Source organism: Dipodomys merriami, unplaced genomic scaffold (genome assembly GCF_024711535.1).
Source record: "Dipodomys merriami isolate MVZ:Mamm:240054 unplaced genomic scaffold, mDipMer1.0.p SCAF_21, whole genome shotgun sequence".
In the NCBI taxonomy this organism is placed as follows: Eukaryota; Metazoa; Chordata; class Mammalia; order Rodentia; family Heteromyidae; genus Dipodomys; species Dipodomys merriami.
Window position 1 is genome coordinate 8,403,986 of NW_027203493.1, and position 15,762 is coordinate 8,419,747.

Genomic DNA, 15,762 nt, shown 5'->3' on the forward strand with positions numbered 1-15,762 from the left:
TTTGTTGTTTATATTACATTTGCTGATGTCATGGTTTTCTTTTAAAAATCTACTTAAGATTTTATACCGTGTTAGATACGTGCTATGTCTATATTATCAGATGTGAAAAATAATAGTAATCAATATTGTCCAGGGCTGGGAAGGTGGCTCAGTGGTAGAGTGCTTGCCTTGCATGCCTGAGGCCCTGGGTTCGATTCCTCAGCACCACATAAGCAAAAAGAAAAAAGCCGGAAGTGGCGCTGTGGCTCAAGTGGTGGAGCGCTAGCCTTGAGCTGAAGAGCTGAGGGACAGTGCCCAGGCACAGTGTTCAGGCCCCACGACTGGACCCAAAAAAAAAAATATTGTCCCAATTTCATTATTCTGAATTCTTCAGTTCACATTATGTGGTCTTGAGTTGTATTTGTATATTCAGGTGTGTGTTTGTACACACACACATACATGGGTACTATCATACCGAGATAGGTGTTCATTTGATACTCATAAAAGCCATAATGATTTCTCATGATACTGTTATCACTCACTTTATAGATCAGCTCATTGAGACACAGGTAAATTAGGACATTTGCACAACATCTTATAGCTGGGAAGAAAATCAACTAAGCTTAAAATTTAATTGTGCATTTGCTACTGTGCTTACTATTATCATTCTTCTCATTTGGCCTAATGTGCTAAACTTACAGCCAATAACTTTGACCTGAATATGGTGATGTGCTTCTGTGATTGTCAGTTCTCAAACAGCTGAGGCAGAACTGTGAGTTCAAGGCCAGCATGGTCTCCATGGATAGAGACCCTATCTCAGAAAAAGAAGAGATTTGAACTCTCCTTCACTTTTTTATCTGTGTGCCTCAATTTCCCTTTATATATAAAGCACTACTTAGACTGTTTATTTTATTTTTTGTCTTGGTCCTGGGGCTTGAACTCAAGGCCTGTGTGCTGTCCTGGATCTTTTAGCTCCAAGCTAGCATTCTAGCACTTGAGCCACATCTCTACTTCTGATATAGTTAATTTTATATAAATGGTAATGTTTGATAGGTTCTTTAAAACCCTCAAATATAGAACCTCTAAAATTTCAATGCAACAAGTTTTTGATGAAGCTAATTATAAGAAGGGACTAGTTGAATAAAATTGCTGAATATTTCTGTGCTTCTGATAAAACAATATCCTGATAGATGTTTGTTTGTTTGTCTTCATTTGATAGAAAAGAGTAGTCGAACAGCTACGGAAGAACCTGATAGTAAAGCAAGAACAACCAGACAAGTTCCAAATACAGCCATTGCCACAATCTGAAAATAAACTAACAACAGCACAGCAGCAACCACTACAGCAACTACAGCAGTACCACCACCACCACGCCCAGCAGTCAGCTGCACCCTCTCCCACCTTGACTGCTTCACAGGTAAAAGTGTGGATGGCGCTCGAAGACTGTGTCGTACACTGATGTGTTGATGGATCCTGTGTCGGGTATCCTAAGCTCCACTAGCACTAAATGAAGCTTTTCTAGTTACTTCTTGTGACTGTAGCTGGAATGAGAATGAGTTGAAATTCACTACCAGGAGAAAAAGAAAAAAAACTTACCTTTCTAAAAAGTAAAGAAAGGTAGTCAGTGATAAAGAAAAATCACTTCTCTATTAACAGAATCAAATTTTAGTTTGAATGTCTGGAGGTGATCATTTGTTCTTGTTCTAAAAGTCAGTGTGAGCCAATCCCTTCTGGAATTTTTCCTCTGGAATTCCTAGCAATTACACGTGGAACTAATTGAGATGGACACACTTGGGACCAGGTGGAAAGAGGCATTCCTAAGGATGCTGTTTTTATTATTCATAGAAAAAAATCTTCATTTTAAGTCCATATTCATGAAAATATGCATGTGCTCTAATACACTGATGGGAATCATAGATGAGAACCACATGTACAAACTGGAGCCAACAGAAGCTTTGTAATGCACCTTACCTACCAGCTTAGAAACTAGCATAAAATGTAAGGATCATGGGGCCATAGAGACTCTCAAAGGATGCACGTGGAGGTGATGTTCACTAAAGAAAACTCTTCAAGCTTAGTCTCCAGATGCTGACCTGCATTATGGAAAGGACTCATTTAGGTCTTTGAGATCACATGCCCTTTTCACACTATTGTAAGCTGTCACTCCCCAATACACATATATACTTAATATACCTCCTTTTGCCAGCACCAGGATTTGAACTCAGGGTCTCATGTTTACTCGATTTGATTCTTCATCTTGTTCTCTTCCACTGGAGCCACCTTCTAGCCTAGCTTTTTGTGGGGTATTTTGGAGATGGAGTCTTCTGCACATTTCTGCCTGGACTAGCTTTAAACCACTGTCCTCCAAATCTCAGCCCCCTAAGTAGTTAGGATTATAGATTCAGCCACCAGTGCCAAGAAATACACTTAATTTTGTACATTTCCAGAGCTTTGGGATCTTCCGAAAACAAATCATGTACTCCTTCCACACATCAACGCTTAATTTTGTATGTATGTATATATATGCATATGCATATGTGTATATATGCACATATATGTATATTGTACATGTGTATACATATATAGTGTGTGTGTATACACACACATGCATGCCTATAAGCCAAGCTACTTAGAGGCAGAAAGATTATTGTTTGAGCAAAAGGTTGGTGAGGTATCATCTGAACCAATAAACTGGACATGGTAGTGCACATCTGTGATTCCAGTTATGTGAAATGTGTAGGAGGATTTCAATCTGAAGCTAATTTGGGCAAAAATTAAAGACCTTGTCTAAAAAGTTAAGCCCAGAAGAGCTGCCTGGAGTATGGCTAAAGTTGTAGACCTCCTACCCAACAACCTGAGGCCAAGTTCAATCCACACCCGTTCCTCCTCCCTCAAAAGGAAGTAATTCTCCTGACCTGGGCCAACATTGCTTCTATAGGATGACTTTTGTTAGTTTTAAACAAAGCTGGGTTAGGTTATTCTCTTCCAAAACACCGTTTAATCAGAAAATGTGGACATGGAAGGAGTGTGGTAGCATTTGTTGTTTCCTGGCACATAGGAGTTCTCTATTCCAATGACATGCCGTGTTACACAAGTCAGGAATTATTTATGACATACTTAAAATACTTATAATAGCTCTTCCCTTGCTGGTCATGCAAACTCTGTACTGCTTAGGGTTGGTGGGCAGTGAGGGGCCTGGACTAGCCCCAAACAGTTTTATATAGCATCTCTCCATCTGATAACCCACCTGACATCAATTGATTAACCTTTGCTTTACATTGTTTTGTTAATGCAAAGGTCTCATGTTAAGATCCAAAGGATCCCCTAGGCTTTTGGTGTTTGTCTTCACAATAAACTGTCCTTCAATATACATTGAATGTTGGCTACGTGCTAGATTCTGGTAGATGAAGAATGACAGTCCTTACCAAGGATCTGGTACACTATGATCATAAAATTTCCATTCATTGCAAGAGTAGGGAAGTGAAAAGATGGGTGCAGGGCCCCAGGTGCCAGTGTCCTGTGATGCTTTGCGACAAATAAGGTGTTTCCCAGCTAAGGCCTCTTAGAAGAAATCAACTGTACACACGAGTGTGTACTGCACTGAAAACTCCATTTCTCCCCTGCCTTGGAGAGAAAGATCCATGGGTTCATGATCTGTATTTTGCTACTGGAGATAAAAAGGAAATTGTGCTAACAACAACAACAACAAAATTTCCATTCATTCTCTAAGTACTTACTGAATCTCTACTATTGCAAGCATCGTTGTTGGCAGTGTTGAAGCTATGTTCATAAATAAGATTGTTTCTGTTTTTAAGAATTAAAAAAAAATAGAGTACTTTGTGTAGTAGCTCATTTCCATAATCCCATCTACTCAAGAGGCAGAGATCAGAAGATCATGGCACCAGGCCAATCCTGGGCAAAAAGTTAGTGAGATCTCACCTCAACAAATAGGCTGTGTGTGGTGGCATACTCCTTGTAGTCCAAGTTAGGCAGAAGGCCTAAATAGAAAGATAGCAGGCCAAGGCTGGGCAAAAATGCAAAGACTCTACCTGAAGAAGCAAAGCAAAAAAGAGCTTCAGGCATGGATCAAATGATAGAGCACCTGCCATGCAAGCACGAGGCCTAGTGTTTAAACCCCTTGTATTGTGCTCCTCTACCAAAAAAAAAAAAACATAGAGAGGAAAAAACAAACTGTTAAAAAAACAAAACTAGAAATAGCAGTAGAGAGTGTAAAAAAAAATACCGAAAACAGGGCAATTTTAATCAGAACGATCATAAAGTCCCTCTGAACAAGCACAGATATAGGAAGATTGCAGTCCAGACCAACTCTGGCATAAAACACAACCCTATCTAAAAAATAACCAATGTACAATGTACACAGTGGCTGGCAGATTGTGTCAAGAAGTAGAGGACCAGCCTAGCAGGCTGAGGCCTGGAGTTCAAAGCCCAGTAATGGAAAAGAAAGGGATGGAAGGAGGGAGGGTGAGAAGGAAAGGAGGGAAAGGAAAGGAAAGGAAAAAGGAAAGGAAAGGAAAGGAATATGCAAAGCTGGGCTAGGTTGTGCAGCTTGTTCTTTGAGCATTCATAAAACTGAGGCAAGAGGACCATAGGTTCAAAGCCATCCACAAACCATAAGGCGAGATGTTGTCTCAGAAACAGAGCAAACAACACAGACTCCAGTGGCTCATGCCTATATTTCTAGCTACTAAGAAGACTGATATCAGATGATCATGGTTCGAGGCTAGCCCAGGAAGAAAAGTCTTAAGATAGAGACTGTTTGATTAGCCAGCAAAAAAAACTGTACTAGAAAAGTAGCTCAGGGTGATAGGGTCCTAGCCTTGAATGAAAGAGCTAAATAAAGGTGCAAGGCCTGAGTTAAGGCCTCAGTACTAGCACAAAACAAAGGAAGAAAAAAACGAACATGAAAAGATAAAAGTGGTAAAGCATGAGATGTAAGAGAGCCAAGCAAGAGCATGAGGCACCGAGTTCAAGCCCCAGTACCTGCGCACACACCCCCAAAAGAAAACAGTAATGACAACAAAAAATACATGCCTTAGGAACAGCAAGTAGACTGTTGTTGAAGTACAGAGTCCATGAACTGATGGGACGGGGGAAGGGGGGTAGAGCCAGAAGAAAAAACACCAAAAACTTGAGTATTCTGTCAGTCCTAGGGAAGTAATGAAAGGATCATAAAAGCAAAGGTTTTATTTATTTATATATAATATATGAGATTATATATGTATTAAATACATAATATGTGTATGTGTGTATATATATATATATTACAGAATATATCCAGAAAGGAATACTGAGCCATTAGTGATCATAAAAGCAAAGGTTTTATTTATTTATATATAATATATGAGATTATATATGTATTAAATACATAATATGTGTATGTGTATATATATATATATATTACAGAATATATCCAGAAAGGAATACTGAGCCATTAGTGGCCAGGGGAAAATGCTAGAGAAAGTTTTTTTGATTTCAAGTTAAGTGATTGGAAAATACCTAAACCCAGAGAACACTAAAAAGTCTTTTTGAGGGAAGGGTAAGCCCAGTTCCCTTTACCAGATTAGCTCCAACTGAGGAAAAAGTGAAAATGAAAAACTAGAACCTGCAAGTACATGCATACTTTCAACCTGCCTTCACAACTCTTTTGTGTGTGTGTACTGGTCCTGGCGCTTGAACTCAATGTGTAGGCACTACCTCTGAGCTTTCCTGCTCAAAGCTAATATCCACTTGAGCTACAGCTCTACTCCAGGCTTTTTTTGGTGCTTCATTGGAGATAAGAGTCTTACAGACTTTCCTACCCAGGCTGGCTTTGAACCTTGGTCCTCAGAGCTCAGCTTCCTGAGTAGCCCTGATTATAGGCATGAACCTCTTGCACCCAGCTACAGCCCTTTTATTTTTTAATGATAGAATGAAAAGTGCAAATTTACTATGATGTATTTAAGAAGAGTGCAGTTAATAAAAACAAACCCTTAAGAGATAAAAGGAGGGAGAGTTCTATTTGTAGATGTTTGAGTGCATGACAGTGACCTTCTAGTCAAAATGAAGCAAACAATGTAAAATAGATGTGTAGGTTAATGAGAGCCTGTGGTAATAATTCCTCTAAGTTCTGATTTGTACTTCGGCATTCGTCTGTTTTAAGTATTTTTCAGGTTAATGACAATAACACTGTAGATTAATTAATGGCTGCTAGTGTTATTTGCAATGCATTTCTCATGCAGTTTGGGTCCTGTCAAAATTAAAGAACTTACCAGAGGGAAACAGGTGAAAAAATACAGCAGAGAGGTATCTATCAGCTGCACCAGACATTGATGAACATAAACTAAGCAACTCAAGAGCAATGATGGAAGGGAGGGAGGAAAGGAGGGAGAGAGAGGGAACAGTTTACATTAAGCAAAAGGAAAAAATGTGCATATCACCCAATTTGGAAGAAATAGTTGTATTGTCAAAGTTTGTAGAGTTCACAAGCTTTATAGATCATGATAATGACAATTCACCTTGTGAAGGTTCAAATGTGTTTGCGACTTTAGCTAAGTATCACTATCCCACAATATTGTGAGGTTTATATAATTACCTAATCTCAATAAAGAAATAAAGATAAATTTATAATAAAACAAAAAATTAAAGAACTTTATGAAACTGTCAAGTAGCTCTCCCTCATCTTGAAGATGGTCAAGCTTGAAGAGCATAAAGTAACCAAGAATAATTAGAGCTTCCATAAAAATAATTTTCTTTGTTGTGGGGCAGTCGTTTTCTCTGTTTTCCCTTCCTGGCAGACAGTTCAGACATTTGCATTAGGCTTACATTTTGATTCCCTTTCATATCTAACCTTAACAAACCAATAGTTTATTTTCCTTGATATTGAGAGTAGAGGAAGCACCAGACCAGGAGTGGAAATTGAAGTAAACTGATGTAATATCAGTGAACAGTAAATACGTTCTTTGAGAAGTTTTTGCTGAAGCATTCAGTACTAGATCCTGTGCCTGTACATCAGAATCGTATAGATGATAGAATATTTGCTATGAAGTCGGCCACAACTTAAGTACTTGCAAATAAAATATAAATACTAACTTATAAGATGTGAACAAACTTGTCAGGTTTCAGTGTTATTTAAGCATTGGGGTATCAGTAAGGTAGATTTCAGGTTTTATTCAGTATTTCTAGAATAATCAGTTAAATATTGATCATTAAAATATTGATAATGATTTACCTGAATAAAGGTTATTTAAAGCAAACATACATTGCATGTTTTAAAGCAGTAACAAGGGGGTGAATAAGATCAAAGTACATTGTGTGCATATATGGAAATGTCATGATAAAATGTCCTGCTATATACAATTTCATATATGCCAATTAAGAAAAGGAAGAAAGCTGTCACAAAATGCAGAACTATTTTCAAAATCCGTATCATTGCTGGGTGCTGGTAGCTTACATCTGTCATCCTAGCTACTCAGGAGGCTGAGATCTGAGAGATGATCATGGTTCAAAGGCAGCCCAGGCAGGAAAGTCTGTGAGACTCTTATCTCCAATAAACCACTCTGAAAACCAGAAGTGGCACTGTGGCTCAAGTGGTAGAATGCTAGCCTTGAGCTGTAGAGCTCAGGGACAGCGCCCAGGCCCAGAGTTCAAGCCGCACAACTGACAAAAAAGAAAAAAAATCCCTATCATTGATTCTGCTGATCAGAGCTTTCCTTCTATAACCAGCATTGAATGCATACCACTTCAAAAGCTCTTTTTATTAAACTTAAGGCTGATATCAACTATGTTTTAAAACACACACACACACACACACACACACACACACACACACACACACACACACACACACACACACACACACACACACACACACACACTTAAACCTCTCTTATTACACATAGCTGACATTAGGTCTGTGGAAGTAACCCAGGGTAGAGTGCTTGCCTAGCATCCTTACGGCCCTAGGTATTTGATTCCTAGCATTGTAGAGAAAGAAAGGAGAAAGAAAAGAAAAAGAAAAATGCTGCTGGGCACTGGTGACTTACACCTGTAATTCTAGCTACTCAGGAAGCTGAGATCTGAGGATTGAGGTTCAAAGCCAGCCCAGACAGGAAAGTCTGTGAGACTTTTCTCCAATTAACATCAGAAAACCAGAAGTGGCACTGTGGCTGAAAGTGGAGTGCTAGCCTTGAGCCCAGGCCCTGAGTTCAAGCCCACAACTGACCAAAACAAACAAACAAACAAAAAGCAACTATGCTATAAGTCTTTGCTTTAGTTTCATGTTTGGGGAAACAGTGACGGGAATAAGCCACTGTGGTGTTATTGCCTCAGAGAGGAAGAATCAGAGATTAGGTAATTTTAATAAAGATGACTGACTAAACTATGATTATTAATATCTTTTAAAAATAAAAGAAGTTGGGCTGGGAAGGTGGCTCAGTGGTAGAGCGCTTGCCTTGCATGCCTGAGGCCCTGGGTTCGATTCCTCAGCACCATATAAGCAAAAACAAAAAAAGCCAGAAATGGCACTGTGGCTCAAGTGGTAGAGTACTAGCCTTGAGCTGAAGAGCTGAGGGACAGCGCCCAGGCCCAGAGTTCAGGCCCCACGACCAGACCCAAAAAATAATAAAAAAATAAAAAAAAGAATTTAAAATATACATTGTGTTTGTGGATATAAGGCAGAAGAAGTGGAAATTGATCACCTATACTCAAAGAATTTAATACATGGGTACTAAAATAGAAATTCATAAGAGAAATTGGTATGTCTCGGAGAAAATAAGAGTGCTTTTCATTAGTATGAGATCCTCTGCAGTGTTAAAAAATGTTCTCTATAGTCCCTGTCCATTAGCCACCTGTGGTTTTTGAACATTTGAAATGTGGCTAATGCAACTAAGGAATTGATATTTAATTTGAGTTTTTTCCATTTAAAAATGTTTGTTATGTACAGGTCCTAGGGCTTGAACTCAGGGCCTGGGCACTGTCTCTGAACTTTTATACTCAAGGCTAGTACTCTACCATTTGAGCCACAACTTCCACTTCCAGTTTTTTTGATGATTAATTGGAGATAATCTCATGGACTTTCCTGCCTGGGCTTTTGTGCCGGGCCTGAATCTCCAGATCCCCAGATCTCAGCATTCTGAGTAACAAGGATTACAGGTATGAGCCGCAGTGCCTGGCTATAATTTTTTTTTTAAATTAAGCCTGGTGCAGATGGCTCACACCTGTAATCCTTGCTACTTAGAAGGCTGAGATCTGAGGATTATGGCTCAAAGCTAAGCCTGGGCAGGAAAGTCTGTGAGACTCTTATATCAGAAAACTGGAAGTGGAACTGTGGCTCAAAGTGGTAGATCACTAGCCTTGAGCAAAAAAAAGTTCAGAGACACTGACCAGGCCCTAAGTTCAAGTCATGACCAATCAAAACAAAAAAAGGAGGTTGAACTCTGGGCCTCATGTTTGTTGGGTGGGCATTCTACCAGTTGGGCTATTCCTCCGGCCAGGCTTCTTGCTGGTTATTGTGAGTCTCTTCAGTATTTTTTGTCTAGGCTGTCTTTAAATTACTATCCTCTTGATTGTAGTCTCCTAACTAGGATGACCCACCAGTGCCCAGCTTCTAATTTTAAAATTAAATAGTCACATGTGGCTAGTAGCTACCAACTTATATGGTGTAAATACAAATTAAGAACAGAAGGAGGAGTATGAAAACCAGTGCATTGGCCCAGATAAATGTACCTGTTCCTAAACCATCTGCATTTTGTGACTTATAGCACCAGATAGATATGTGTGCCATGTAATAAGGTTGTTTCTGCTCTCTTGCTTTGTCACTGACACTTGTAATTATTCTAGTCAAAAGTCTAGGAAAATGCAGCTTCAAAGCCGCAGTGGCACTTAAGGGAGCATCAGTCAGGTCCTCTCACTTCAGCTCAGCCTCTGATCTCTACAGCTTTTTGAAACTCAGGTGTTTGTTTCCATCTTGTCATGTTCCACTGAATCTTTGATCACTTCAGCAGCAGATCTTCAGAGAAAGGATTACAGTGACTTATATCCCTTTGCTATCAAGAGCTGGTGCTCCCTACGCTAGTTGGCTAATATGGTTCATTAGCTGGTGCTTGGGATTTACCAGCTCTGAGGCAACACTTGCACTAATCCTCATGTGAATTTCTCTCCTGCCACCACCGCCCCTGCCCCCCCCCAGCCTCTGTGGCACAGGAAGCAGATAACTGTAATTTTATGATGGCTTTGTTCATACTGGTGAGGTTGTAGCATTAAGGGTAGAAATACTATGTCCCTCATTGATTTGCAACTTGTAGAAAAATTGATTGGTTTCTGGCAAAGATTTAGAAAAAAAAATATTCTGTATCTGTAGATCGACTCCATTCATTGTTGAAAACCCTGTGCTTCTATTAACTTTTTATAGTCAGGGGCTGGGAAGGTGGCTCAGTGGTAGAGTGCTTGCCTTGCATGCCTGAAGCCCTGGGTTCGATTCCTCAGCACCACATAAGCAAAAAGAAAAAAAAGCCGGAAATGGTGCTGTGGCCTTGAGCTGAAGAGCTGAGGGACAGCGCCCAGGCCCAGAGTTCAGGCCCCACAACCAGACCAAAAAAAAAGCAAAACTTTTTATAGTCATTAGAAAGTACTTGCCCATTTACAAGTGACACTAATTTGAGAACTCTAGCAAACTAGAGATTATCTTTCTCCCTAGCAAGAATTGTGCTCTGTGTACACAAAGGAATTGTTATATAGAAGAACTTGATGGGTTATGAGAATTATTGCTTTGTTTCCTTTTGGAGTTCAGCAATATATTGTTCAATAGGATCACATTTCGGTGTCCTAATATCTGTTCTCCATGTCTCCTAGAAGACTGTAACTACAGCTTCTATGATTACCACAAAGACACTACCTCTCGTCTTGAAAGCAGCAACTGCGACCATGCCTGCCTCTGTTGTGGGCCAGAGACCTACCATTGCTATGGTGACCGCCATCAACAGTCAGAAGGCTGTGCTCGGCACTGATGTGCAGAACACACCAGTCAACCTCCAGACGTCTAGTAAGGTCACTGGGCCTGGGGCAGAGGCTGTCCAAATTGTGGCAAAAAACACAGTCACTCTGGTAAGCCAGCAGCTGCTCCTCATGCGTGCACACATGAAAGGGTTATACATTTGTAGACTATGTTCAGCGTAGCTCCTGTTTGATTTCTCAGTTTCTATAACTCTCTCCCAAACTCCTGTGTGGGCTTGATGAGGAAGTGTAGCGTCCCTTAGTCTGCTCAGTTGGTTACAGAGGTGTCGTGATACCAGGGACCACATAGTGTACCGTCTGTGGTCAGAGTGTGACTTTGTTTGGGGAGGAAAATGTCCTTCACAGAAGTGCTTGCGGTTTCATTTCTCTTTCTCTTCTTCCTGTCCACTGTCCTCCCTGTGGAACTTGGTGTTTAAGCTTTCTTGTGCTGTATTGCTGCTTTGGGGAAAAGTCTCCACTAAATTCTTTTATTTCACTATGCCTTTCAACTGAAAGCAACCAGGACGTACTAGGAGTTGGTTGGGGCACACCTTTAAAATGCTGAAGAAGCTCACATAGTAATGCATTAGTTGAGGAGGGAAAAAAAAAAAAAAAAAAAACAGAACAAAATCCTTAAACCAAGCTCTTTTGGAGGAAATATTTGGACAAGAATTGTTCATGAGATTTCTAGGATAAAGTCATTCAGCAACTGATATTTTTAGATAATGAGGGGGAACTATACCAAAATGTTGATGTAAAATCAAAAGTAGGAGCCAAGAACAGGTGGCTCATGCCTGTCATCCTAGCTACTCGGGAGGCTGAAATCTGAGGATCACAGTTCAAAGCCAGCCCAGGAAGCAAAGTCCATGAGATTCCTATCTCCAATTAGCCACCAGAAAACCAGAAGTAAAGCTATGGCTCAAATTAATAGGGTCCTAGTCTTGAGGGAAAAAGCTCAGGGACAGTGTCCCAGCCCTGAATCCAAGCTCCACAACCAACTGACTAAATAAATAAATAAATAAATAAACTATGAGTTCTTGGTGGCTTTTGAATAATGACAATGATGAGGAAAATAGACAGCAACCAAGTGAAACTCCACCACTTATCCAGGAGTCCTTAGAGAAGCAACCAGATCACTTAGCTGGATGCTGGAAGTTACGGGTGAAACTCTTACCTTAGAAAAAGCCTGTCTGGCCAGGCAGCAAGTTTGATTTTACTTTGGATCCAGTTCTTATTTTTAAGATATGTAAATGCATGTATCCTTGAGTGTCAAAGGAAGTAGTCTAAGATTGCTGAACCTGCTGTGTTCTACGTGTGTTATGTGAAGAAACAGAAGTGTAGTGGGTTCCTTTCATGGGGTAAAGCATGCGAGTAGGAAAGCAAAAAGTTTTTTTAGTGCAGCATTCATTCAGATGGTCAACTCTGCAGAGAAAGCTTGTAGAAATACTGCCTGATCCAGAGAATAGAAAATAAAAATGCTGTAAGAGTGTCTCGCTTTGATATCAAACGATGAACTTTGTTCCTCTTGTTCATTTATCTTTCCCATTTTTTTTAGCAGGTTCAGGCAACACCTCCTCAGCCCATCAAAGTACCACAGTTTATCCCCCCTCCTAGACTCACTCCACGTCCAAACTTTCTTCCACAGGTGAGTGAACTGGCGAGAAGTCCAGTGGTGGGATGGGTAGGACAGAAAACCTCTTAGGCCCTTTCTAAGCAGCCTATAAGCAGGTTTATTGATTTAGTTGCATTCAGATTGTACTTCACTAAAAATTTCTCATGCTACAAAAAAATTTCTTTGCTACAAAAAAGCTAATGTCATGGCTTGTTAGCCATAGCCCAATGCAGGTAGCAATGTGAAGTGAGGGAAGAGAAAACTTCCCAAATTAAAAGCAATTAAGAGCCGGGCACTGGTGGCTCATGCTTGTTATTCTTGACAACCACTGTTGAAAAGCCACTCTGGGCAGGAAAATTTGTGAGATTCTTATCTCCACTTAACCACCAAAAAGCTGGAAGGGGAGCTATGGCTCCAATGGTAGAGCACTAACGTTGAGCACAAAAGCTCAGGGACAGTGCCCAGACCCTGAGTTCAAGCCCCAGGACTAGCACCCAAAAAAAGCAATTAAGGTATTACATTACTGATGTGCTAGAAACACATTTGGCATTAGGAAAAAAGCACAATTATGACTGTATATTAGAAAACGAAGCAACACCAAATGGACCAGTAAGCAGTCTTATTTCCAAGGTGGGAAGGGTATCACTGAAGCTCTACCTATTCCTAGCCACCCTGCCTGCTCATGTTCTCCTGAGCGTGTTCTTCCATTCATGAGACGGACCTTCACCCTTCTCAAGGCAGATGGTCTGGGCCTTGAGAATTGTTGACTTGCCTAGGACAAAGGATGAGGGCTAATGGAAGCCCTTGGTTTGCAGCAGAGAGAAGAGAAAGGAATTTTGTGACAGCAGCATACATGATTTACAAATTGCCTCTGAGGAGAGATTGGAAGTAGTAAGATAAGGTGATCCAGTCATTGATCAGATAAATCTTTAATAATAAATACCTTATGAGCAAACATTATACAGAGCCACTGTTTTTAAGACAGAAGGTTCTCTGTCATCAGAGATCTTCAGAGACAGCTAGGCAATGACAGTGCTGATGAAAGGGAATACAGAGAAGAATGAGAGCACATGGGAAAGACACCCAACCCATTCCTCAGAAAGGTTCCTCAAGGTTTTTTGTAGGAGGTGATATTCAATCTAAGACCAAAATCTTTTAAAATTAGCCTGACAAAGTTTTGGAGGAAGAATGGAAGCGTCTTAGGCAGAAGGTAGAGCAAGCATATATGCATGGCTAAAATGGAGAACTGCATGGAAGTTCCAGGAGCGAAGGAGGCTTGTGGTGGTAGAGTACAGAGGGCCAACAGCCTGGCCTGGGCTAGACTAGAGATGAGGCTGTGGATCCTTGCAGCCTATGCAGGAACCTAGGCCTTATCCTAGCAGTATTAGGTGTCCATTAAAGAATTTGTAAGCAAGCTAGGCACTGTTGGTTCATGCCTCTAATCCTAGCTACTCGGGATGCTGAGATCTGAGGATCACAGTTTGAAGTCAGCCAGGGCAGGAAAGTCTGTGAGACTCTTATCTCCAATTAAATCATAGAAAAAGCTGGAAGTGACACTGTTGCTCAAGTAGTAGAGTGCCTAGGCCCAGAGTTCAAGACTCAGGACTGGGGGCGGGGGGGGAGTTTGTAAGCAAGTATTTGACATGATCAGACTTTAGTAAATTCTCTCTTGGCAATGTGCAGGGAATAAATTAGAGATGTCAATACTGTTGGTAGGAAGAACAGTTAGAACACTGTCAGTGATGATAATAGCTGATGTTTAGAGAACCTTGCTGTATACGAAGTCCTATGCTAAGTACCCCATGTGGGTTGGCTGTTCTCATTCTCAGAACAGCCCTATGTAAGTAGGCATTGCTCTTTTTTTTTTTCCTTTTTTTTCAGAAAGGAGTGGTCATAACCTCTTAATAAGCTGTGAAATCATTTCAATGTGTTGATAGTCCATGCTTTGCCTTCTATTTCATGTTTTTTGGTTTATAGAGATAAAAATATAAACCCATATGTAACTGATAACAATGTAAAAGTAAACAATGTAAAAGCACCCACCACAAAGTCGATTTAAGTTAAGCTTCACTTTTCCGAGTCAAAAGACTGTGGCGGGCCACATTTAACAGCAGTCTCCTTGGAAACGATAGAGGGCGGAAACCACAGCTTGCCAAGCAACATGGCACCAGGCACTTTTCTTCAATGAAGTTCCTAGAGCAGCTATCCTGTCCCAAGATACTTCAGGATCAAGAATTGAGATGTGTTGTTGTTGTTGTTGTTGTTTTTGTGCCAGTACTGAGGCTTTGAACTCAGGGCCTGGATGTTGTCCCTTAGCTTTTTTACCCAAAGCTGACACTCTACCACTAGCTCCACTTTCAGCTTGTTGGTAGTTAATTGGAAGTCAGATCTCAGCCTCTTGAATAGCTAGGATTACAGATGTGAGCAACTGGCACTTGGCTAAAACTTGAGGTCTTTATCCAGAATGGTAGAGAGCAACTCCAACATAGAAACCTGTGCTCATATGAACCAGGCTATCACATGACATTTCCATAGTTATGTCATTCAAGACCCCACAATAGACATGTTCAAGTTACAAGAGTCACCCTTCTAGGAAAACCCAAGTATTGTGTTCTGAACATATTTATAGTCACATACCCAGATTCCATTCAGTGACTTCTTAGTGATTCAGCAGGAAGGGTTTTTTCCTACCAATGTGCCTGGTAACATAGTTGCTTTCTCACAGTTCCTGGGTTTCTGAAGGAACAGATGAAGAGAGTTGCCTGAAAGTTACACTCTCATGCATAAGAAGAAAGTAACTTACCATTAGAGTAAACTTCAAACTTTAAAACCACTGGCATAGAAAGATGAGATATGAGGTAACATGTTTTATTCTTTAGACTAGGATTTGTACCGGGGTAAAGCTGACTTCATACTTTTAAACACAACTTTGGCTTTTTTCCCCCTTCAGTATTGAAGTTTGAACTCAGAGCCTTGCTTGCTAGTCAGGTACTCTACTGCTGAGCCATGGCTCCAGCCCTCTCCTGCACTCAATTCCTACTGGGTCCATACATGCCTAGACCGTGATCCTCCTCTTTTAGGCTCTCCACAGTAGTTGTGATAATACTCAATATTACACCATACCCAGCTTCTCCATTGAGATGAGCCTTATGGACTTTTTTTGCTTGTGCTAGCCTGGAACT

General features: G+C 40.5%; 1 protein-coding gene across 23 annotated transcripts in view; it reads left to right on the forward strand.

Moving 5' to 3' along the window:
• Nucleotides 1–15,762, forward strand: part of Phf21a (PHD finger protein 21A) — a 206,412-nt gene that overhangs the window by 158,736 nt on the left and 31,914 nt on the right. For 13 of the 23 annotated variants that reach the window (XM_070032483.1, XM_070032488.1, XM_070032485.1 and 10 more), the window contains 3 exons: nucleotides 1,199–1,396; nucleotides 10,828–11,079; nucleotides 12,524–12,613. In XM_070032483.1, the coding sequence (XP_069888584.1) occupies nucleotides 1,199–1,396; nucleotides 10,828–11,079; nucleotides 12,524–12,613 (540 nt within the window). The remainder of the gene's footprint in view (nucleotides 1–1,198; nucleotides 1,397–10,827; nucleotides 11,080–12,523; nucleotides 12,614–15,762) is intronic. The other 10 variants (XM_070032492.1, XM_070032500.1, XM_070032495.1 and 7 more) reach the window with 4 other exon arrangements.